The sequence below is a fragment of the Aplidium turbinatum genome, chromosome 7 (assembly GCF_918807975.1).
Source record: "Aplidium turbinatum chromosome 7, kaAplTurb1.1, whole genome shotgun sequence".
In the NCBI taxonomy this organism is placed as follows: domain Eukaryota; kingdom Metazoa; phylum Chordata; class Ascidiacea; order Aplousobranchia; family Polyclinidae; genus Aplidium; species Aplidium turbinatum.
This window is the reverse complement of record NC_137478.1, coordinates 24779161-24803825: the sequence shown is the minus strand read 5'-3', so window position 1 is coordinate 24803825 and position 24665 is coordinate 24779161. Positions and strand designations below refer to the sequence as shown.

At 37.4% G+C, this 24665-nt stretch overlaps 2 protein-coding genes across 2 annotated transcripts; both read right to left on the bottom strand.

The window, feature by feature from the left end:
• Nucleotides 1-405: 405 nt before the first annotated feature.
• On the bottom strand, nt 406-6238 carry LOC145774437 (uncharacterized). Its single transcript, XM_082585688.1, has 7 exons — nt 6132-6238; nt 5340-5496; nt 3285-3384; nt 2294-2445; nt 1973-2083; nt 1643-1706; nt 406-778 (listed from the first exon to the last, which is right to left on the bottom strand). Exons 1-7 carry the CDS (start codon nt 6236-6238, stop codon nt 540-542), a joined length of 930 nt encoding a protein of 309 aa, XP_082441814.1. The 3' UTR covers nt 406-539.
• Nucleotides 6239-15156: 8918 nt separating this feature from the next.
• LOC145774436 (lysM and putative peptidoglycan-binding domain-containing protein 3-like) lies at nt 15157-16656 on the bottom strand. The gene is made up of 2 exons (XM_082585687.1): nt 16408-16656; nt 15157-15904 (listed from the first exon to the last, which is right to left on the bottom strand). The coding sequence occupies exons 1-2, from the start codon at nt 16654-16656 to the stop codon at nt 15269-15271; spliced, it is 885 nt and encodes a 294-aa protein (XP_082441813.1). The 3' UTR covers nt 15157-15268.
• Between the last annotated feature and the right edge of the window lie 8009 nt (nt 16657-24665).

Sequence of the window (24665 nt, the reverse complement as noted above, 5' to 3'; positions counted from 1 at the left end):
GAAAAAATAACACAAAATCACATTTTTTTCCGCATAGGGGGACCCTTCAAAAGTCGGGGGGCCCGGGGCAACTGCCCCCTCTGCCCCCCCCTAAATCCGGGCCTGACTGGTCTATGCATTGACCTTGGTTAAATAAACTGTCGTCGCAATAATTTGTTTAAGTTGATTTCAATTATTTAAAAATGGGAACTGATTCACAAACTAGATTGAGAGTGTGAATCTTTAACTTACTAAGGCAGATTTAACGTCTGAAGATGTCTAAACTTACGTCTGGGAAACGACGATTGGGAGATGTTGCCTGAATTGCTGCCTCTTCAGTAGGCTATGACGAAAAACACACGTCTAAAGACGTTAAATGAATGTAAACACGTGTTTATTTGCTTGGTAGAAATGGACTTTGTTGGCTACGCTTTTTCCTTCAGGAAAAGAATAATCAAAAAGCAACGATAAAAGCACATTCGAAGCAGACAAAAACAATATAGCAAATCACTCATAATAAATAGTCCAGTGACTCCAAAGGAGCTGTTATAAAATCACGACTACTTTTTTTTGGGTCTTCCTTTAGCTTTCGATGCTGACTTTGCTTTTGAAGCTTGAGATGTTTTAGTTGTTGCTGAAGTTTTCTGTTTTGTGACTTTAGTGGCTTTTTTGTCGCTCTCTTTGACTACTTTCCGCTTTACCACTTCCTTATCCTGTTTCCCTTGAGTCGTATTCTCTTTCAAAGCTTTCTTGGGTGACTTTGTTGGCTTCCTTGAAGTTGCTGCATGCGGTGGTTCATCTGACATTTAAACAAGAACGATCAATGATTTCCTTATCTTATGTTTAACTATTGCAGTTTAATTTTCTAAATAATGTACTTAAAAGCTGGGGCGCCGGAAGCGGGGGGAAGGGGGGGCGGATGCCCCCCCTGCTCTTAATTTTTCTGTGGATGGGGGGGCAGGGGGAGAAACACTGCCCTTTTAAGGTTAGCCTATGTAAGCTACTGCACATTTTTCAATACGATATAACAATTTCAGCTACGGTATTCGCTTTTAGCCTAATTACAATCTTTCATTTCTGCCCCAAAATAATATTCAAGACACAAAATTCTATATTACCGTAGGTAGTTATAGCTTACGCCTAAATAAATATACGCCTATAGCCTACGCCTAAATTAAAAAAAAATTGGCCTTTCAGCAACAAAAGTGCCCTTTTTTCATAATCCTGCCCCCCCAGTCAAAAACCGTTCTGGCGCCCCTGCTTAAAAGGGCATCGCAATACTGTAGGCTATAGTAGAAACACTTAAGAAACTGAAGATTTAGGTCAAAAATAAACGTAACCAGAGAGAGGCACTAACCACATTCTAAAGCAAAATATCACAATCAACCTGAAGTACCTATTTTTACATGAAGTTTGTCAGGGGTAATTTCCTCTATCCCCTTTTTTTAGTGTTAGATATGCTCATGTATGGCAATGGTGCCAACGGTAGTAGGCCTATAATAGTCTCAAACATTGTTCTTTATTTTAACTGCATGTTACCAAAAATTTTACTTGTAGCTTAGCTTCTTGGGTAAGGACTCGCAGATTTCTAAATTTTACACAGATTTCACAGTCTAGATATGTCTGCAAGGACTTTGTCGATAAACACAAAGAAAAATTTTACCTGCGAGCCTGGACTTGTCTTCTCTTTGCTTCGCTGTATTGACAGTGACACTCACCACAGGAAACTGGAATATAATTTATTAAGGTAAATGAAGAGACTACTCAATAAAAATTGTAGAGCTGTGGACAGTATCTGATTCGTAATCTGCAACAGGATTCGCAAATTAAGGCTGAGTCCGTCGTTTGGGTCACGAGACCTGTAAGTGGTTGAATTGCGAAAATATTTAATATCTTTATAGCACTTGATAGCAAATGTTAACTTTTAATTATAAGTACACGATCATTCATTTCTGGTAGTTGAGTAATCCACATGTAAGATACGTACACTAACCTTTCTTGCGGCAAGAGTGAGTTTCGATTTTGCACTTCGAGTTTTGAAAGCAGATTTTTCTTTTTGCACAGCCAGCGACAATCGAGCTTGCTTCACTTTTGATTGCGCTAACTGGAAGAATTTTACAGTCACATATCGAAATCAACAATAAACAATCTGTGATAGTAGTTTAACACTGAAAGAGTGAAGGAAGATATACAGTAGTTTGTAGCTAAGTTTTAATGTAGCCTACGGTAAAGAATTTTAAGGCATAGCCTATTTGTACATTACTTTTAATCAATAAATTTTTTTCTACCAACAATGACAACACATCCAACAAACTTTAACTGTCAATGATTTTTCTTTCACGCTTTTCGCTCCCTTTTGTACTTTTGCGGAAGTTTGTTGCTGTTTTTGGCTTGCTGGTTGGGTTTTGTTCTTCACAGTAGCAGGGTGTTTTGCTTCAACAGCTAATATAAACCTCCCTGTGATCCCTGTGATAACAACATAATTTAACTCTTATGCTTATTTCTATCAACAGATTGTTGACAAAGTATTTGCGCGCACAATATCCTATGCAGACATCAGAAACACAATGGCAGAGATACGGTTTTTTAAGAATTAAATCGGCCTCGATAAGATTCCATTTAAGATCTATCGATTAGCTAGGCTAGTAGATGTAGAGTACCCAAAAACAAGGTCACGATGCAATGACTGTGGCAAAGTGTTTGTCGGAGCGCAGCAGGACCATCTTGAGAATACAGGCTACACATGATTATTGTTAGAAAGGGGTTACATGCTTTTATGCATAAACAATTTTGAGCAGTTTTTACAAACGTCTCGTGCTATTTTACTTATTTTTATGAGCGTTGTCCTGAGAGAGGGGTAGCAAAGTGAAAGAGATGCAAGAACATTTACCACAAGCAAACCTGCAATCCACATGTCGTTTTTTTTAAGTTGTAGAAAATTGTGTTTGTGATGCGTACAATATGGTCGTTCAGCCTTTCTTGACAATTATGAAGCAAGCATATCTGGGGGAAAGCATCCTAACCACGTTCTATTGCACGTAAACACGACGTTTCGATTTAAAATCCAGGAGGTCCCGCTTACACTTTTTCATGTTCTAAGTCCCGCTGTCGACGCCCATTTGTATTATCGTTTGTGACAGGTAAGTAAAACGTATTTTTAAAAAGACAAATAGGCCTACTGTACTTGCAAGTGTTTACCAAGAAACTTGAAGACAAGCCTACTGTCGACACGGGTGCAAAGTCAAAAATATTGCAACGTCTATGACGACAGCTGGGTTAACCTTAAATCTGTTTTCCTTTCTCACCTATCGCTTCCTTTGCTCCTTTCTTGGGTTTGGGGCGTGCAATTCTGTTTTCACTCAAGCATTTTTCAATCGCAGGCTTTAAACGACGTTTTATTGCAGCCTGCAAGGTATAATCATGTCTAACGTGTCAGAAAATGCAACTGCACAGACATCTATGCAGGCTACGTACATTTGGTGATATGGGATGGTTTTACAAAGTATTTTATAAACACAATAAAAAGTGTGGCCTTAGCCTACCAGTCATATAAAATGTAAAATTGATTGGCAGAAACTAAAAGACTTTATCCATTATATTCTATGTCGTGACATTGTAGTGTAAGCAATGGCATTTGAGGCCATATTGAGAGAAGTAAAAAAACTTTGCTTCAAGATCCATGAAATTGTGCTAGTGCTTGAAACTGAAAAGAAACGCACAAGAATCTCAAAATGCCCGAGCTTATAGAATGCTTACGAATGTTAAAACCAAAAACGCTTAAAAAAAAGCTGTAACATTGACGCATCGTTTTGTTTTGATGAAATTTTATTTGTTTTTATTAGATTTTTTTGGTTTCAATAATTGAAAACTTAAGTAACTCTTTCTTCTGAAGTTTGAAAATAGTTGTTTGTTTGTTTGTTTTTCATATCTTTATCCTGCATTGCGGGAAAGCGGACTTGAGCGCTATGCATCGGTGTACGCCTTCCGACGTACACCTGACCCACGCTGCAGCCGGCGGCAATGTCTGTTTCCGATTGTCTACTCTACTTATGACTTAACTTTGGTACTACCCATTACTCGAAATCGATCACTGCGTAGAGGCAATTATTGTAAAGTTTCTTGTCCAGAGAAACAACAGCAAGTGCGGGTGGCTGGAGTCGAACATGCAGGCTCACGACTGCAAGCCCAACGAACTAACCAGTTCATTTCAAACTACCTCCTAGAGCAGCCTTATATTAATACGTATATCGATTCATTTCCCCAAAAAGATTATCAAAGATTTACTTCTACAGCATACAACTATTACTAAGCTTAGAACCGTGTTAACCGCTCTCCGGGTCCTCTTCCCGGCAGAGGGAGGGGCACCGACGTTTGGGGGGGGGCCACTTACTTTGATATGTTTAATGTTTTTTGACGGTTTAAGAAAAGCTGTTACAAATGCTCGACAATCAATAGCTTAAATCATGCAAGGCCGTAGTTACTGCTTCCCAAACCTCCGGTTGGTGGCCCACCTCTTATTAGGGGTCCATGCATATTTAGTTCGAGCAGCGTTTTTCGGCTTATAATTTTGCATGAACCGGTAACTTTTAATACAATTTTTTTTCTATTGTTGCAATAGTGTCTCTCGCTTTGCTCGCTCAATTACATTTTATTCATCTAACCACCGATGTTGGGCATGCATAGTTTTGGAAAGTGGATGAATGGATTAAAAAAGGTGAAACTCATTTTTAATCCAAGCATCGGGGGATGAGAAGATAAGATTCTCATTGTACTACGCATCCGGCAGTAACGAGAGTAGGGTTGCCAGTTCCTTTCCCTCGGCCACCTTATACCTTCAGCAACTAAGCCCACCCAATTTATTAGGCTACACTCTGGGTAGAGGTGAGCGGTGTTTTTTAACAACTAGCTGAAACCGGTTGTCGAACCAGGATTTTATGGTTAAAAAGCGAGCGCTGTATCCGCTGCGCTATCTGTGAAGGGAGTAAAACGCTTTTATGTCCCACAAAAGAAAAAAGAAAAACTAACAAAATAATGCAATCTTCCAAAGTATACACTGCTCACATCATTGATATCCTTCTGTGGTCATAAATAAATGTGGTTGTGAAATAGTACGGTGACTTAAATTCAAACCAAACCTTCTACTCAAATAGTCTAATTTTAATTTGACGAATTTGGTTTCACACGAAACGACCCATAGTTACATAACCTACAAAGTGTGCATCTTGATAAAAAAAAAGCATTATTGCGCCAAAAATGCCAAAAGAGTGACCAAAACAAAAATATATCTGTAAAAATTTTCCGGGAGACAACTGTTGTTTAATGAAGGTGAGATCTGTATGCTACAATTTCACGCCACTTACGTCACCGACAGAATAATTATCTTTGCAGAAAGCTTTAATGAATTGTAGGCTTGTCCCTTTTTTATCTGCATTTGATTTTATAGCTTCGACGACCATTTCCACAAAGCTCGGCAGTCTTTTGGGTGCAGTCGATACGAGAGGGTTTCGATCAGATTCGCTGCAACAGAAATTTGACCTTGTTACAAAAGTTTGGAAAAACGCAAGCTAAGCTACTATGCACAGTAGCCTAATAAACTACTGCGCAGTGCAGATTAAGACTGCATAGTGCGGAGTTAAAAAAGTGTCAGATTTTCTATGGAGATTTTCCAGTAGGCCTTATAGAAGACGAAAACGTGTGAATATTGGTTAGCCACTAGACTATAGTAGATAAATTGTTTCCAAGCATTTAAACATTTCAACAATAAATTTTATTAACACCAAAGAAGTGTTCAATGCCAAGCAAAAAAGTCAAGCAGAGCGAAGTATATCAAATGCAATTAGCCTACAAATCACCTAAAAACCTTTCGTAGGCTAGCTACATTTATACTTTGTTTTTCCAATGTTTTTGTTAGATACACAATAAAAATTCCTCTCTTACACACAATTAAACTAAACAGTGACATTCTATTCCTAAACCAGCACAACATTAAGCTACCTATAAAAATGAAGTTCTTGCATGCATTGCATTTAAATTCTATATTGGAGCAAGACAAGCGAAGTTGTTTATCGAGTGAGCTATCAACATACCTCGTAAACAAATAAAAATTGATCAAACAAAAGCTAATAAATGATTATAGCCTAAGCTACTTTTACTTGTCATCTTCACATCCAAAAGAAAGGCGAGATCTTGGATCAACACAACCAGCACCTTCGTCGTTTTCGTCACTGCTATACCATAGCTTTGGTTTATTCCCATTCATGTTCTATCAAGGCTGTTCATAAAAAAACAAAAAGCTGTGTCACTTCTATGAAATTGCATTCACATCAGTAACAACATGATGCGTTGTGAAAGGCGCCAGTAGCTCCGAGCAACAGTCCAATTAACGTTTGTAACTATAATTTAAATAAATGTTGCAGATTAAGGCAGTTTTGTTGTCCTCTGAGCAGCCATTGATTGGTGTTCGGGCTGGTTTAAGAAAAAGTTATAATTTACTTCCTCGTGGAAACAAAGTTTAAAAAGTGAAAGTCACCTTTGGGGTAAAATACAGGCCTACAATGTTAGCTATTCTTTTGAAAACGAAAAAAAAATGTGCATCGAATAAATTAAACAGAGACCTACCAGCTCAGAGGCCAAGTGGTTATCGCCTTCGGCTCTAAATGGTGCTGATAGATTTGGGATCGATTCCAGATTGGGCCATACTGAAGAATGTAAAAACGGTAACGATTGGATTTTTTCTTAAATAATGCAGTGAGAATGAGTTGGGTAATAATGTCATGACCTTCTAAATCTGATACGGTACAAAATTACAAATGAGTCCTGTCGCTAAAAGACTCTAGTAGTTGTACTCAAATTGAGGGGCGCCCCCTCTTTGGGAGTGTGAAGATTATCCGAGGGGAGGCACGAAACAAACTTAACTGTGACCTTGACATGCCATGTGTATTGTCTTTATACTAAGCCACAGATTAAACTGCTGGCTTCGAAAAAAGAGCTCGGCTAATAATTTATGTAGGCTATGATGGAAATAAAGCTTGTTTTAAAACCCAAAACATGTCAAATTTACATACTTTGACTTTAAATTCATAACTTAAACGAGAATAAAGGGGCACAAAGTTTTACTAGTGACGTCAAGGGGGCGCAGCCAAAAATTTTAAAAACCCTCTGTTGTAGGCTAGAGGGACCAAATAAACAATTATTATTTAAAAAAGAAAAACTAGGTAGCCTAGCCTGTCAATAATTGATTGGTTTTATATCTTCACTTTCGGACTGACAAAGCCTCTGATAGGTTATTCCTAACAGTTTCACCTACTTGTAGAGGCTTTGAACCAATGACGCAGCGCCGACTACCGAGATTGGTAGAGTGAAGTTTCCGATTGTTGTTGTCGAAGTGTTATTGACAGAAAACTATTCCATCCAGTAAGTGCCACTGAAGGAAGATCAGTTCTAAAATGCGTTGCTTGACTTTGTGCGGGCGCACACTGAGTGTTTTGTAAAAGACGGTCAGCTATTTAAAACTTTGATGTGCAATCACACCCCTTGCATCCCCAACTTTTGCATCTATTTTGACGTAAGCGTATTCATTGCATAAATTGTGGCCGGCATTTAGCCTAGTTTTGAATTGTTGCTTAATACCAGAGACTCCTCGGTTATAACTAGCCGACCCCGACATGTCAAAACCCTTCTGAATCCGACTTGTAAAATCTGGCGAAAAATATACGAATCCGACCCCGGACACACCAAAATCCCTCGGACTTCGACAACACAGATCTATTTAATAGTAGGCTACTGTGCAGTAATTTAATCAACAGTATAGCCAGAGTTATCAAAATCAAAAAAATCACAACTTTCATTGTTTAAAACTTGAGCAAAAGGGCGCAGAAGTTAAAGCTTGCCTAAAGAGCAAAATAGCCTTACATGGACCCCGATCGTAAGTGATTTGTTATGGAAACCAACTTGTTAGTTGACATGCAATTAGTGTTTAGCCAAAAATTTGACTGATCTTTTCTTATAATTTACGATGCGCAATGTCATGTTGTGTCATGTTTGTTTTCTTTTTGGTGTAAGTTATTGTTTAAAGTTCAGAAAAGTTGTAGGCCTCCTTTCTGTTTTAAATTTTTCTACTTTAAATGAAAATTTGTCATTTCTGTGGGTCTAACTATGAGTAGGCTAGACCATATGGTGATCTTGTTGTCTCCGTGTCAGTAGGCCTATTGGACCTTGTGCAACGTTTACCAAATAACTTGCACATTTCAAACACGTAGGCCTGATGTTTCCGACAATTAAACTGTCGAGTGATGGTTGAAGTGATCTTGTCAGTAAATTCTTTTATCTACTAGGTGCAGGTGAAGAGAGAGAAATCCTTATAGGCTGATGCGTTGCTCAAGCGCACAACCCGAAAGCAGTTTTATCTTCATGTTTCTTTGACCACAGTCGGGCGTTTTACCAACTGAGCTATCAGAAGGAATGAAAATGCATGCGAGACTGCGTTTAAATTAGCCTAGTGCTCCTAAGCGTTTGATGGTAGCAGTAGATGAAGGTTTAAGCAGGACTTCGATATACAGTATAGCCTAATAGCTATAGGTTTTTTGAAAATAATGTGTTACATCTCTCTTATCTACTCTAACTTAACTAAGTATCCTATAAAACAGTGGCGTCCAAACTACGGCCCGCAGATTAATTGGGGGCCGTGATTCAGTTTTTATTCGCCGGCAGCAAATTTTGAAAATATAATTGAACATGGCGCGCACAAGAAGCTTGAGCTCAAATTTGTTGCACTTCTCAGTTTCAGCACTAGACAAAGCCAGTCGTGGAAACAGTGCTTCACAACTGTTTTTAGGCTACCGCTACTAAACAAAATTAAGCAAAGAAAAACTTTTACCGCGAGTCACCAGAAATGGCAGCACCAAAAGAAACGAAAATTAGCAAGTGATTGCAGAAAAATTCCAAATAAAATGATTATTTTTTAAAAGAAATGTAATCTCGCCAAACACATGTAGTAAAAAACGTTAACTAGGCCTACAATGCCTATTTTTAGTGGGCGGGTGATCCGTTTGAGCAAAATATGATCCGATTAAAGTGAGAAAAATTGCACGGAAAAATTAGTTTAGGTTTGGAACCAGCGAAAAATGGTCCAATTAAACGGGTGGTCCGCTTAAACTTGGGCCAATTAAGAGGGGTTGATTGTAAAACTGAAAACGTTTCATGACTGCCTTCTCTATAATATAGGCTACAATCTTGAAGCTAAGGCCGAATTTTAATGACAAAAATAAGTGAAAACTGTAATGCGGACCGCCAAGGCTCACAAATAGCAAAATGCGGCCCATGTTTAAAAAACTTATTATCCGTATTGTGACATAGATTGCCGCGCAATCGTGACGTCATCATTGCGATGCACTGTCACGCTTGAGCGACAATCTCTCGTCATTCTTTCTCTATTTACTGACTTGTGTTTTCCAAACGTGTTTCGTCTTTCTTTTGCGATGTGTGAATCTAACGGACGGACGTGATTAAGAGTGTGAAGTGACTATTCCACATCACAATTGAACCCGTCTTCTTGTTAACAATATACAATCAATCTTCACTCAACACACGTGGAACTTGAGTCGAAAGTTAGGAAGAAGACAGGTTGGATAACAGCTCATACATAGCGGTTTTCAAAAAGAAAGAACAAAAACATCAACGGGTCCAAAATATTAAGGCCACACACTGTCACACTAAGCTTAGGTGTTGCTCGATGCAAGGGAGTCTGGATAAAAACAAAAATAATTGAGCGTGGTCTATGTTTTAAAATGTAAAAGCAGGTTTCATTTAGCCTAATAATTTCTGGAAATAGAGTTTATCGAGCGAATACAAAACGATTAATTCTGAAAGTCCTCGTACTACGATGTTTGATGACCTTGTAGGCCTAACATTAGAGACACCAAACGGAGTAACGGACAATCATCTGAAGCTTAAAGCTGGTAATGATATACGCACGCCTAGATGGTGATATCTCCATGGACCAAGAATCCAAGATGTTCTACATCTACACTGTGCTTGATACGGACAGGGCCACCACTACCCGGTTTTAGACTGAATGTGCATCGCTCTTTTATTTCTTTATTAAGAGCATTCAGACAATACGACGATTTAGCATTAAAATACGAGCTGCTGCATAAGTGATTGACTGGCTTTGTGAAGTCTTTTCGTTTAGCTCATCTGTCGGGAGACTGCATTGTATGGAAAAAGAGTCTCAAGATTTAAAATGTTGAATCAGGCTGCACTTACATAGCTTGCCATTTGAGTCTGTCGCATCAATAACAATGGAATGTAACTAATTACACATTTTCAAGTAATATTAATTGAAAGTTTTTGTTTTCGTGTAATTGTAATTTCAAAAAAAATTGATCCAAATTACAATTACATTTGGTAAGTTGCACGCATGATATCAGTAGCCTACTTTTGTTGAACTGGAAACTGTGTGATTGGTCCAACTCTGGTTGCAAGGGCTGGTTCTTTGGTTGAAATCTTTGGAAAATTATTGTTGCATTCCTTTATGCGGTGGACCGATTGTGATTCACTGCACTTAAAACATCAGTCAATATCAAGAGAACGCTCACCAAAACCAATTCATTTATTGCCATTTTTAAAACCTAACCGCAGTAAAAATCACACAAAACGACCTGAAAATTTCATTTTCAAATACCTAGAAAACAATTCACATAACACGACAAGGAACCCTAGTGATAAAATACGTTCTAATACGTTGAATCAACATAAGTACAGCAGATGGATGTGAATTCACCACAGTCATGGATGAATAAGCAAGACCAAATCAAAATGTGTTATTTCTGGCAGCGCAATCTAACAAGGAATATCACATGTTAAATAAAACGCAGTGGCAATGTTACGGATGTATCTTTGTCTTCCGATTTTGCAATGCAAACAATGCTTATATCAAATTTAATGGTAATCTGTAACGTGGGCCTTGTTTTTCATTTAAAAACTGATGTGAAGAAAATTGTAAATTGTGTTATTCACTCGTAAAAAGTTGCGACGGACCGTGCATCACTTTGAAGAACATGTATGCAGAAACAATGGGAAAGCGTAAATTTTACTCCCTCGCTTGTCTGATATTTATTCAATCATATAACAAAATGAAGTAGAACGCCATTCCGGCCCATGAAAGTTATGTAAGCGAGCTATGCAGTTTATAAAAATAATTGAATAATCTTAGGTGAAGACTTCATTTGGTACCTGAGTGACTAAATAATAACTGAACAAATTTGGAACAATAATAAAAATGCTTTGCATCATGCCCACATATACGCTGTCATAGCGTTCAAGATGAAAAGTTATCATACAGTGTAAGGCAAGCTAATTACGGAGAAAAATATGGCCATGTGAACCGAAATCACTAATACAAATTCAATGTTGGTTCTCACAGGTAATAAACCAAGAAACGGTTAAAACAGCGCACTTGCAATGTAAATTGAGTTGCATCACGAAAATGACAAAAATAAACCTTTTGCTCTTTAGGGATTTAAAGTTTGCTTTAAAGCGAAATTTTTCTTTTGTATTATTATTCATAGAAAAAATACTAATCTTCAAACATGAAAAACCTTCTTTTGAAGCTTAATTCTAACAGTTTCACGTAGTTGCAGAGACTATGGATCATTCAAGTAGTCCTGGTTAACAGATTTTGGTTGGTGTTGGCCTTTGTTAGCTGATGAGTGCAAATAAAACTTTTGTAAAAGTAAAAAGTTGAAATTTTGTATTTGGGTAAAGAAAATGGCTCATATGAAGTCACAGAAAATTGCAAATAACATAGGCCAGTAGCGTAGCCAGAAATTTTGAAAGGGGGGGGGTTTGACCACCCAACGGCGGGGGGTCTGGGGGGCCTCTCCCAGAAATTTTTGAAATATTACTTTGAATTTGGTGCATTCTGAGAGCATTTTCAACAAAAATGTGGGTACGAATATTCCTGTAAAATGGTGCTGTCCGGTAGCATAGCAAAAGGATAAGATCATGTTTTCTTCGGCATTTTTCGGAAAAAAAACTAAGTCTCTGTGTTTTCTTGTTGCTAATTCCTGGCTGAGATGTTTGAATGTTTGATATTGGCAAAACTCGCTCTTTTAATGCAATTTTGTTTAAAATTAGGCAATTTTTTTTTAGACTGAAAGCATCATTCTCAATATCGTGACGTCACACGCGTGCCAAAGGGGGGGGTTGTAACCCCCAAAACCCCCCCCTTGGCTACGCCACTGACATAGGCCTACTACTACTGTTGGATTGTGATTCTGCCAACTTTACAACACTGGTTCAAACTGACTCGAATTTTATACCATATCGATGAAGGTACGTGTTTCATCAAATCACACGGGGGATTGATAAATTAGTTTAAAATAACATTCGGTGTTGTTCAGACAACTCACGGTACCACAGTGTTTGTACGCAACTATCCACTGTGGAACAATTTCCTTAACACGAGTTGCGTTGTTAAACTACAGAATACAAACGAAACAATGATGTAGGTCAGGTATAAATTTAACGTAGGAGACTATGCGATTCGACACTGATAAAGACCATAGGATACTGTTAACCGCATACAAAGTACTTGTATCTTATCTTGACTCTTCATTGCGTTCGTGTCGCACAAGCCTTGCGGTACCAACTTTAACGTTGTTAATACGCCAGCAGATCGTTTAAAGACACGTCTCAACAAGAACTAAACAATGTGTTTCAATTTATTTGAAACCGACTAAATAAAAAATTACACCATCGTGTTACCGTAACCGTGTTACAAGTTCCTTCAACCCCAACACACACTCATCACCCTAAAGCTAACCTAGCGCCAAAAAATATAATCTGAAGGGAAACACGTAAAGAGTCTAATAATGCACATATAGTATTGGGAGACTGGGAGAAACATAATTGGATGTAAGCTGTCGTTAACTATGAAGATGCATATTGATTTGGTGAATGAAACGTTAAGAAAAATAGAATGACACGTTTTTCTGCACTTCTCAAGCATCAAACTCAATTGGCAGAAATTAAACAACCTTGACAAAACTGAAACAACTGGTCTTTAAGTGACTGTAAGTTGGGGACATAAAAAATTTGCAACTTTAATGTTAATACAGTACGTTGAAAAACCTTATTAAATTTGTGTTTTTTAATATTATAATCTAACTATTTCACATCTTTTTCTGAGAAAAAAAGATGTTGTTAGCAAAACAATACTTTGGGATAAGGTTCAGATAAACATTATAAAGTTTGAACCATACTTTTTTTTGACCAAAAGTTGTCAAAAAAATGAAAATGGAACATTGAACTGCAACAAAGTGCAACACTGGGAAGATTAATTACTCTCTTCAGGTATTATAGTACATGAGATTTACAAGATAGTTGCAACAAGCAAAAGGCGAAGGCAAGAGAGCTATAGACAATTTGTCTTTGTAGATTATCTAAAACAGCTTGCTCTTCCAACCGATCACCTGTTTCATACCATTTTTTTATGGAAAGTAATATTTTTCAAAATGTCAAAAGTTATTGCGAATCATAAAGACACAAAACTCTATTTTGAAAAAATATTGTGTCTCAAAAATGAATAGCATACTGTACTTTAATGCGTTTAAAAATTGGAAAAACCGAATCTCTACCCAACTACCAAACCAAAAAAAAGGCAGCATTGCAAAGAAAAGCAACAAATGAAAATGGTAGAAAAAAGCTCGACAAGTACTTGACAACCTACTGCTACTGAAGGTTGTAACAGATGCAGATGCATACTAACTGTATTACTATACATTGTATGTCATCAAACTGTTTGCAGCAAAAACCGAAACAACGAATTTCAATAAAATGACCGCTCCGAAGCAGAAACCGCATTGAAATAGTTTTCTCACAACACTTACGAGGAAAAAAAACGTTGACCAATGCTCGTTAGCAGTGGAAAAGAGTAGAAATTACAGTAAATGTCTGGTCAGCAGTTTCATGGCATTGTTATACTGTTGTGAATTATGATATTGTTTGACTAATAATAAAACTGAACTTGACCAAACGAAATACTGGTGGAATAAAACACTTAAAACGACTCAGTTCCGTATTCGTATTCAAGTTATGGAAAATGGCCAAAAATAAATCTATTATGTTGAGACAAATACTCAAACAGGCAAAATCAGTCAAAAGTGAGTTGACTAGTTGAGTAATAGGCGAATCAAAAGCAACTTCACATCAATTCGAATCAACACACAATTTTTTGGAGAGCAGTTGGAGAAACAAAAGTAAAACGGATCAAAAAATAAATTGGACAAGTACAGCACTATGGTTGCATCGTGTCCCAATTGAATAAACTTGAGAACTCAAAGTCCTCTATCATTTTCTAAAACAATAAAATGCCACTTGTAATTTGTAACAACTATTCTCCTAACATGGCACATGTGGTGTTTTGTCAGGCAGTTTAAAACAACAAATCATCCCTCCACAGCAAAGGATAGATTAACTGGAACTGAAAGAATAATTTTCAAGAGATTATTGCACATTTAAACATTACAATAAATAGTTTAAATATATACCTACATTAACTGAACATTAGAACAAGGGCAATAAAGGTAATGCTTAATTTAGACATGTCAAAATATTACAAATTAATTATCATCTACTGATTTACGGTAAAATGACCATGAAATTTATTGCATGTATTTTTTTTAAATAAGGACATCCTACATCACTTTCTGCGTTTCAGCATGTCCATCACCAATCACCATAGTCCAGAAAACTACGAAAAGAAATGGTATTACGGAAAAAATAGTGGTGTAGTAGATCGTGGAATGGCCCGTTTCGGTGAGTTCCCTATTCGGTGAGAGCCTTTTTCGGTGAGAGCCCTATTCGGTGATTTTTTTTAAATTATTGGGTACTGTAGCCTAATTATCATTGCCGTTATAGGGTAAGGGCCGGGGTTAAGGGTTAGGAGTTAGGGGGTAAAGGTTAGGGGTTAAGGATTAGGGGTTAGCGTTAGGGGTTAGGGTCTTATTTCAACGTTTAGCGACGTTAAAACGATGTAAATGCGGCAATGATAATTAGGCTACGGTACCCGATAATTTTCAAAAAAAAATTCAAAAAAATCACCGAATAGGGCTCTCACCGAGAAGGCTCTCACCGAATCGGACTCACCGAATAGTAGCAGACCCAGTAGACCGTACCTTCAGTGATTGTACTACAAAGACAACAAACGACGTAAAAGCATGGAATCGAAAATCACACTCAGAACAATCACTGTGAAAAGGTAAATGCAAACGTCAGTAAAAGTTGGTGGTCATGTAGATTCTTTTTTATGCTGTATGTACATTTCAATTATTACAAAAATAACAACAACCATAACAACTACAAAGCAAAGCATCAAGGTCCACCATTTCACTCCCCATGTTGAACCATCACACTCTTGAGAGTGGGAACTTGGAAGAGGTAAAGGACGATATCCCACAGAGCCTAAAGAAGAGACGACTTCTTCAAGAGCTTCATTTCTTTCCGTTTCAAGTTTGTCATTTTTTCTAACGGTTGTCCTTATTTCTTTATCGACTTTCTTTAAAAATTTACTGGTATCGTTGTTATCAATTGCAGCATCTTTGGAATGCACAGGAGATTCGTTAGTTAATAAACGTAAACTGTCTAAACTGTCTCCCGAATCAAAACTGTCAGCCTGCTTTTGATACACATCATTGGATGAGACCCGTTCATCAGCTTCAAAATCTTTAAGGTGTTCCTTGTGAGAACTCACAGAAGTGGATGCACTTTTTATGTTAATTAAGGACGTTGTGGCTGTGGGGCGTCTTTTATGTTCTTCTTCTGGCTCTGTTAAAAGTCCATGACGTTTTACAGGAATTTTTAATCGACGTAACGCAAAGAAATCAAGCTCGTTAATTAAATTATTTGCTCTCTTGATGTCATTGACCTGAAAAATTAAAACAAACTCACTTGGCACTGATGCACATATCAAGTAAAATAGCACAAAAATTTAACACAAAATACCGGTATATATACAATTATATATACCTATCCTACACAAATTACACATGTTGTTATTAGGTTTTGAAATTTCTAAAATCAACCATTACCAGTAGTGAAAATATTCGTTGAGGAATCAGGACATTTTAGCATGGTCAATTGGTCAACTTGAAGCAAGACAATTGATTGCTCGTGACCGACATGCTGTAGGGGAATCTCAAAGCATGACACATTTCATGCAACACTATTTGGCACGATTTTAAATGTATTGTACAGTAACACATTTTAATTACAATGCGTAGTACCTCAACGTTAACATATGTGCATTCAAAGCAAGCGACAATCATAATTTCAAATTTAATTATTCACTTTCAAGCCATTTATGTTGGAGTTGTACAAAACATTTAAAAAAACATGCAGGACAACAGAACCAAAAAAGAAAACACATACCGAACATCCATATAAAAGAGCAAAAGATTGAAGAGTATCATTTGGCATAATTTCTCGCTCAAGATAAACAACATTGGCACCAGGAACTTTGGTCGATTCTGACGTATATGATTGGACATTGGGTGTACTTCCCCTTGGTCGCAGTTGAGTCAACTCAGTGACATCACTAGAAGTATTGTCAATTGTATCATCGTACAAATTGACCTGCTTTTCGATTTTCTTAGAAGCTTGTTTCATCTTAAAATCCATATGAACTAATTGCTACTTAGTCACCCAAAGTCATCTCTATGCTTTAATTATTAACAAACCTGATGTTATTTCATTAAGTCACACTTGGAGATATTAAAAAGTATAATTGCAAAAACCTAGAAATTATCTGCAACATTAAGAAATGTCTGTTACAAATACAATCAAGCATTTGCAATTTCTCTTTAGAGATAAAAGTCTGAAAGATGACCTTGTTTGCTATGAAAACTATACAAACCTTTTCAAAATTGAAAACATCACCACAGGTATTATGAGTAGCCTAAAAAGTTCAGAAACAATGGTTTCAATTAGCGTCAGAGATCTACTCTTAGCATATCCTAACTTATATAAACTATTGAAGTTGGAATACAAAAAATGCCTTGATGTTAAAACATTAAAATCGACCAAAAAATACAGGGTGAAGTGTTTGAATGATGCTAAAACCTAGAAGGTGAGGGTTTAGGTTGAAAAAATAGCCAAGGAAATTTGAGGTAGTGAAGGCATAAACAGCTTTTGCATGGGCTCTATCTTTACCTTGAGCTGGTTGATTTGGATCTCTTAACTGGCAAAGCCTCTAAGAAGTTAGGCTATTCCTGGCAGTTTCGCATATCTGTAAAGGTTTTGAACCACTTACACAGGTCCAGATACTGAAATTGACACAGTAAGTTTCCGCTTATTGTTAAATTATTGTGGTTTGTAAATCATTCCATCCACCTTATGTCACTGAATGGAGAGCAGCGCATAGCAAAAGGATAAGATCATGCTTTCTTTGGCATTTTTCAGAAATAAAGCTATGTCTCTACGTGGAGTCTGGATGCAACCTACCGTATTTCGTCCCTTAAAAAATTCGTATCCCAATTTCGTAACCTGAAATTGGAGTAACAAAATCAAATTTCGACCTACTTTGTCCCCAGAAAAGATCGAGAGAAATTTTGAAATGTTTGCGGCAACTCCAATCAGCGACTTCGGCTCTGTTTTTTTTTCTCAATCTTTTCAGGGTACGAAATGTTCAGGGGACAAAATAGGTTGCACCCGTTGAGTCTCTATGTTTTCTTGTTGCTAATTCCCTCGTTGAATTTTTCCATTGGAAATGACAAAATTACTGCATTTTCTGAGTCAATTGCGGGCCCTGTGCGATCGCACGGTTTGCACACCCCGAAGACCGGCACTGCACGTCAGGCAACAGTCCCGTTGGTTTAATACAACCAGAAAATCGAATTATTTCAGAAAGCAACGCAATATTTGCTGTTTGCATGTCTTAAAAAAGCGTTAAAAAGTTAACGATGGAAAATTGTCTTCCATCCCATCATCAAGATCTTCCATTCCTTTCCATCCCAAAATCTGTCTTCCATTCCATCCCATTTTCTCGCTCTAAGCATCTAACGTTTAACGTAGCCTATTGTAATGTAACTCTGAAGTCTGATTTCTGATCCAAAAATGAAAAAACAAAAAAGATAATGACTGATTGTCAGTGTTGCCAAATGCGGAGAAATAAATTTCCCACAGAGGCTTTCAAAATTCAATTCAATTCAATTCAATTTATTTTTCTTTGTCAGAATGCAAAAGAAATGATATTGAGAAAAAGAAATACAGTAACAAAACTAACAAAAGGAAAAGGTGGCAAAACCTTAATGGTTTAAGACGTGCGTGAAAGGATCTAATATTGCGGTATATGCATCAATAAATATAGTTAAGCACGGCCACCAAACCTGATACTTTAAAATAAGTTGATGAATTAGTTAAGAATCAGTCGCCTCCTCGTTCCTGGAACAACTGGAGCGCCAATTCTTAAAGCAATGAGAACACGACTGAACCCAACATCACAAAAACAAACTAATATACACAGTTACACACACATATTGAAATTACATAACGGACTATCAAAACAAGGACTATTTACAGATTTCATACAGAAATAAAGTGTTCGCAGCAACGATATTAAGTAGCCTATATATTGTAGAACAAATACATAATATGGCAGCTCATTATCAAGATTAAATAGTTAAAAAAGCTTTGTTTTTTAAATTAATTTCCTACGCATGTAAGAGCATAACAAGCATGATGATATAGCAGCGTGTTTTTGGTATTTCTAATAAGAGTTGAATCATCTTTGATAGCGTCAGTGAGGGATGGAGTGTTTTTGGTATCGCTAATGAGAGGTGGAGACTCTTTGGTAGCGCCGATGAAGGATGTAGTGTCTGAGTTGTTTCATGCATCTTTTCCAAACCAACCTAAATAATAATCTTACGAAAAGTCAAGCGATCCTCTGAACGAACATAATAGCTTATAATAATCAGGGGAGTAGTTAGATGCAAGCTGGTAGTAACTTAGTGATATATTCTTATCTGGCAAATATTAAATTATGCAATACGGTATAGTAGCTTATTCATGAAAGAGTAAAGATAGTAATCATCATCCTTATCCGGTCGGGTGTAATATATAAGATATACGTATAGTAAGATATGTTAATGTATAATATAGTAATATATGATATGTAGGATAAATTTACAAAAGTGGCATTTGGAAAGGCATGCTATACCAGGATATGGTGCAACAATCAATAATACAGTCAGATAATTAAAGAGTTACCGCATAGGTTGTTAGAGGTTAATTTTCAAAACGCAAGTGCTTTTTCAGGTTACTGCAAAATATTGAAAAGGTTTCAATTTCAGTGATGGTTTTCGGGAGATGGTTCCACACTTTAACTCCACTAAACTGAATGGATTGTTGAGTCAAGCTTTTGGAGAAGTAGGGGAGGAAAAAGTGATTGTTGCTTCTGGTTGATATTGAGTGCAAATTGTTATTAAGTTGAAATAGCGAATTAAAGCATTGGGGTAAGTGATTGTGTTTGAGTTTGAACATAAATTTTGCAGTTTCTATTGTGTATAGTTCGTCAATTGTGAAGAAATTATGGGATTCAGAGTGATTTGATTCATGTTTTGCAATCATTTTTATAAATTTGTCGCAAATCTTTTGAAGCTTTTTTAAAACAGTTACATGACCATGCTTCCATACACTTATGCAATACCGGAGATTGCTTTCAATTAAGGAATGGTAAAGGCAAATCAAATTGTTGGTGTTTAGGTAGGGCTTAACCTTGCAGATAACTCCAAAGTTTTTGCGAAGTTTTTGCAGTAAAGATAGCATGTGGGGTTTCCATGACAAGTCTTCGCTCAGCAAAATTCCCAGAAAACTAATAGTGTTGACACGTTCAATGGGTTGATTGCATATAGATAGTGTGTAAGAGAGGTTTGAAAGTTTATTTGTATTATTGAATAACATGTATTTTGTTTTTTTTACATTTAGTGATAACTTATTTGCTGCTAACCAATTTGTTACTCCTGTCATTTCCTCATTCGCCATTTCGAAAAGTTTATCATAATTTTTACTGCAAAAGAATAAATTGGTATCGTCAGCAAACATTATAGATTCAGAGTGTACTAAACATCTCGAAAAATCATTAACATAGATTAAAAATAATAGTGGTCCAAGGATCGATCCTTGTGGTACTCCATAACATATTTCTCTTTTAGCAGACATTGAGTGAGATACTTCTACAACTTGAAATCTGTTTTGTAAGTAACTTCTGAACCAGTCATGGGCTATACCCCTAATACCAAAATAGTACAGTTTGTTTAGCAGAATGTGGTGATCGATAGTATCAAATGCTTTGGACAGGTCCAAAAATATACCTAGTGTTGTTTCTTTTCTTTCAATTGCATTTGAAATTTTATCAACAAGATGTAATGCTGCATGACTTGTTGAGTGATTTTGTCTGAAACCAAACTGCTGACCATAGAAGAAGTTATTGCCTTCTAGAAAATTGTATATTCTATTGTATTTCCAATGTGATTTCCAAATATAAAACAATAAAATAAAAAAGAAGTGTTTACTTGCAGAACTGCCTCTCTTGCCAAGTTTTCAGTTCAAGATTCTCTTATTTGTTTGCTTTTTTTTTTCGGAAACTGTAGCGGACGTTGATTGTTAGCATGCCCGCCCCAGGGATATCTAGAGAAGGGGATATGAAGGCTTGCAGCGATCGCCTTATTCTCATGACACTACCAGGGCGGTAGTTTATAGTGCTTTAAACATGTGGTTCTTTTTAAAATCGTAGAAAGTTTTGTCGTGCAGCTGGTACAATGAGCTACAGAGGACAGTTAGCAAATGTTAAGTAGAGCATATTTAAAGAATACTTGTTTAGAAAGACAGTTGAAAAGTTACCAGTAAGCTGTTTTGTTTTTAACAAAGCCTTTGCAGTAGGCTAAATGTAAAGCAAGTATATGGGAAGCTGTATTAACAAGCAACAATGAGCATGCTGTGAATATCCAGGCCTGATGTTAATGGCGCAATGCAAGTTATCATAACAAGATTTAATAAACTACTATCGGTGCCAATTGTCATTTTACGGTAAGCAAAGATTATTTAGGATAAACAAAAGCCCTTCTATTGTCACACGAAATAAAAGCCGTCGTATCCCCTTTTTTAGATATCCCTGGCCCGCCCACATACAGTCGTCAATGGGACGACAACAATTCTGGGCATGGTCATTGCTAGAAGTGATCAGGACACGATGATCTTCGCTATAGATTCGTTTATTGATTCATTCCAACATAACAAACTGAACGTTGAACAACAGAATCCAGGCAGCAAGAGCAACAAATGAAAAGCACCGGAGGTCCGGAACGACTGACAGTCTCACCACCAGAAATTAACACAACGCTCTGCCGTCCTACATTGCCAACTTGACTTCAAAAAAATTAAGATTTCTTCTTGAACGAGTGAGAAAAGACCAAAAAATGAGTCAAAAATCATGGTTGTAGCTACTGAAAAGTGCCATATAGTCTTGGTTGGAAAAACGTCACCTTACTGTAAGCATTGCAATCACTAAGGCAGGGATGCGCTAAGGCAGTGGTTCCCAACCTTTTTTTGGCTGTTACCCTAATCTCCACCCTGAAGTGAGCCAATTACCCCCACGATCAATTTTCAAAAACAAAAATGTTTATTGCTATGTAGCCTATTTCAAAGGGCTAACTATGACAATCAAAATGCAATACAATACTGAATACAAGATAACAATGCGTGGTAAACATTCAATGCGAAGGTCAGGCCTGGACTTCAGGCGCCAGCTTTGTGATCCTGGGCTTTGTGGTAGGCTACTGAGGACAATTCTTGTGTCGCTTTCGACATCCTGGCGATTGTGCTTCTTTGTCTTCCTTCCCAAGACAGTTAAAAATCCTTGTTCACAGCGATACGTTGTTGAAAGAGATGTCAGGATATTTAATGCCCGTGTCGCTAATGTTGGTGCGTCCTGGAGTCTGCTAAACCAGAAGGTTTGTAAGCCTTTCCCATTGAAATCAAGTTTCAATGCTTTGTTAATTCGGAGAATGATAAATTCTTTTTGGCCGAAAAGTCGTCATCATCCACCTGGCTGTCATCACATGTGAAGGGCTCAGTGCACCATTGAAAACTAGCCGTGTTCAAATTCGGAAAGTAGTTGTCCATCTTCTTGGCTAGCTGGCCTAAGTGGTCAGCTATGTCCTTCTTCAACGCCGCGGTCAACTCAAGTCCATTGCCTCCGAGATACATGTCAAACGTCTAAAACTGTGCTTCTTCCAACTCGCTTGTTCCACAATTTAACCTTTGAGATAAATGCTGCTCCGGCTACTTTGGTGTCGATCACAGTTACATTCTTGCCTTGAATTAAAAGATTGCCTTTGTTCGATTCACCAAAGATATCAGCCAGGTAGCACAGCTGGGAAATCCACCGTTGGTTAGAGAAGTATTCAGTCAAGTCGGACTTCTTTTCTATCAGAAAAACATGGACAGCCTCACGAAGTTCGACCAGGCGGGTTATCCTTTGCCATGAGACAGCCATCGTACTTATGTGTGGTACAGTAATACTTCGTATATTTCTCCCATCTTCTTGCACAGTTCCTTGTAAAGACGACTGTTCCATTCCTTCGCTTTTATAAAGTTTACAACCTCCGGTCTCGTTACCCGCCGAAAACAGGCAAATTACCTCCGGGGGGTAATTTACCCTCAGGTTGGGAAACACTGCGCTAAGACTAAACACAACCACACAATGTAACATAACGGCAAATCTACGTAAGTATGAAGCACTATAGCCAGAATTCTCAAGATTTCTAAGCGAGACGCGAGATTGTGTTTTTGGAAGTTACTATAGCCTACTGTATAGTTTGTAGGCTAATATACGGTAGGTGTTTTAGGAAGTTACTTTTACTATAGTTATGCCATTAGTTGTCAGAAAGATCAAAGGTAAAATTGTAGCCTAAGCTTTATTGCTTTAAATCAAACTGATCTTGTAGCCTTTAATTTTCAACGTTTTTTTATCCGTAGTCTACAAACAATGTTGCCGACTTTCTTTACAGTAGAGGTCAGTCTGTAGTCTACGATGCTTTCTTCCTACAAATAACAGCAGCAAATCTGACTAAACTGTCTGCGGAGAAGCGAATAATTACGTTGGCGGTTTAGCCGCATAGTTAGCGAGTAGATGGCGTCTACACGACATTGTGGAAGAACCCCGTTTTAAGGTCAATGAAAGGTGGCAAGACACTTTAATGCAGGGGTGTCTAACCCATGGCCCGCGGGCCACATGTGGCCCGCGAGAAGGTTCTGATTGGCCCGGGTGATATTTTTCGAAATGACATAGACTATATAATCAACTCAATCGTCTACGTAATTTATGGCGAACTTACATTTCGAGAAATTGGCATTTTATGTTTGCTTTCTTTGTCTTTTATTCTATAGTCCCTAGTGCAGGGGTGCGCAACCGTTTAAGTTCATTTTATTGCATCACAATGCATATTGTTACGCGTCACATTTTCCACAGTTACGTCCACTTTTTTCACACAATCGTACTCGTGGTTGAAGAGTCGGTCAATCAGTAATATTTCTTGCTTTATAGAGAGAAGTTCAAAACTTTCTATATCTAGAAGTTTACAAAAAATTGTCTCTTAAGAAAAATATCAGAGGATTCACAGATTGGTAGTTTTCGTGACATCATAATTCGGCAGCACATACTTGTGCGAGTAAGTTTTTTCGCGGATGAACCGTGTCAAATCCCCTGAGTGATCACTAATTTATGACAGCCATATAGAAAACTCGCTTTGCGTTGCTAAATCGTCCATTTCATCGCACATGGCCTAACTTGTTAGAGAAAAACAGTGCCAAACTTCGCATGGAAATGCCGACGTGTAGTAAAAACTTTGTTGACTTTACTATATCTTGGTTTGTCTATTGTTCTTATAACTGTAAAATAAAAATAATAGACATTTCTAAGATTAGAATTTTGGTGTGAGAGTTTTAATTAGAAATTATAAGACAGTCATTTTTAAGATTACAAATTAGCAGTAAATACTTAAGCGGCCCGCGCGATCATTCGTGAACTGCATGTGGCCCTTTGGCCAAAATGGTTGGACATCCCTGCTTTAATGTCTTACTTCAGGTTTGATGGCTGTTGTAGAGGAGACCGGGGCAAGTTGTGCGACGGGCCAAGTTGTGTAAGTTCCCATTTGAAAGGAAATAAAAAGCGTAATGAATCTTTAACACCATTATTATATTTTACCTATAATGCCTTTGAAGCACGTGAATTGCAGTTATCAGTTTTTTGGGCAGGTTAGGCTTGATCAACGATATAAGGTGTTTACTTAGGTCTTAGGATCTAAATTCGGATGCAAACGAAATTTTGATTTTTTGGATGCACAATAGAACTAGTCAAACTTTAGCAGCAGGGGTCAGTAGACATGTGATGTAGTTGTATTTCGCTGGTAAAATTTTTTCGTACATTTGTTAGTTTTCTTGAAATTTCTTGTTCTTTAAAAAAAAGTGTGAATGGGGCAAGTTGTGCAATTGATAATGGGGCAAGTTGTGCAACTGAAATATGGTCGTAATATGTTGCTCAACTTGCCCCTGGCACTAATGTTGCTCAACTTACCCCATGGTGCTACACAGCTTGCCCACCATGGTGTTGCACAACTTGCCCCGGAAAATAA

Excerpts from the sequence above, each read along its gene's own strand:
- LOC145774436 (XM_082585687.1), bottom strand. The coding sequence starts at position 16,656 with ATGGATTTTAAGATGAAACAAGCTTCTAAGAAAATCGAAAAGCAGGTC. Across the intron at positions 15,905-16,407 it reads CTCTTTTATATGGATGTTCG|GTCAATGACATCAAGAGAGC; the intron begins GTATGTGTTTTC and ends TTAATTTTTCAG.
- LOC145774437 (XM_082585688.1), bottom strand. The coding sequence starts at position 6,238 with ATGAATGGGAATAAACCAAAGCTATGGTATAGCAGTGACGAAAACGAC. Across the intron at positions 5,497-6,131 it reads TTTGGATGTGAAGATGACAA|CGAATCTGATCGAAACCCTC; the intron begins GTAAAAGTAGCT and ends TTTCTGTTGCAG. Across the intron at positions 2,446-3,284 it reads AGGAGCAAAGGAAGCGATAG|GGATCACAGGGAGGTTTATA; the intron begins GTGAGAAAGGAA and ends TTGTTATCACAG.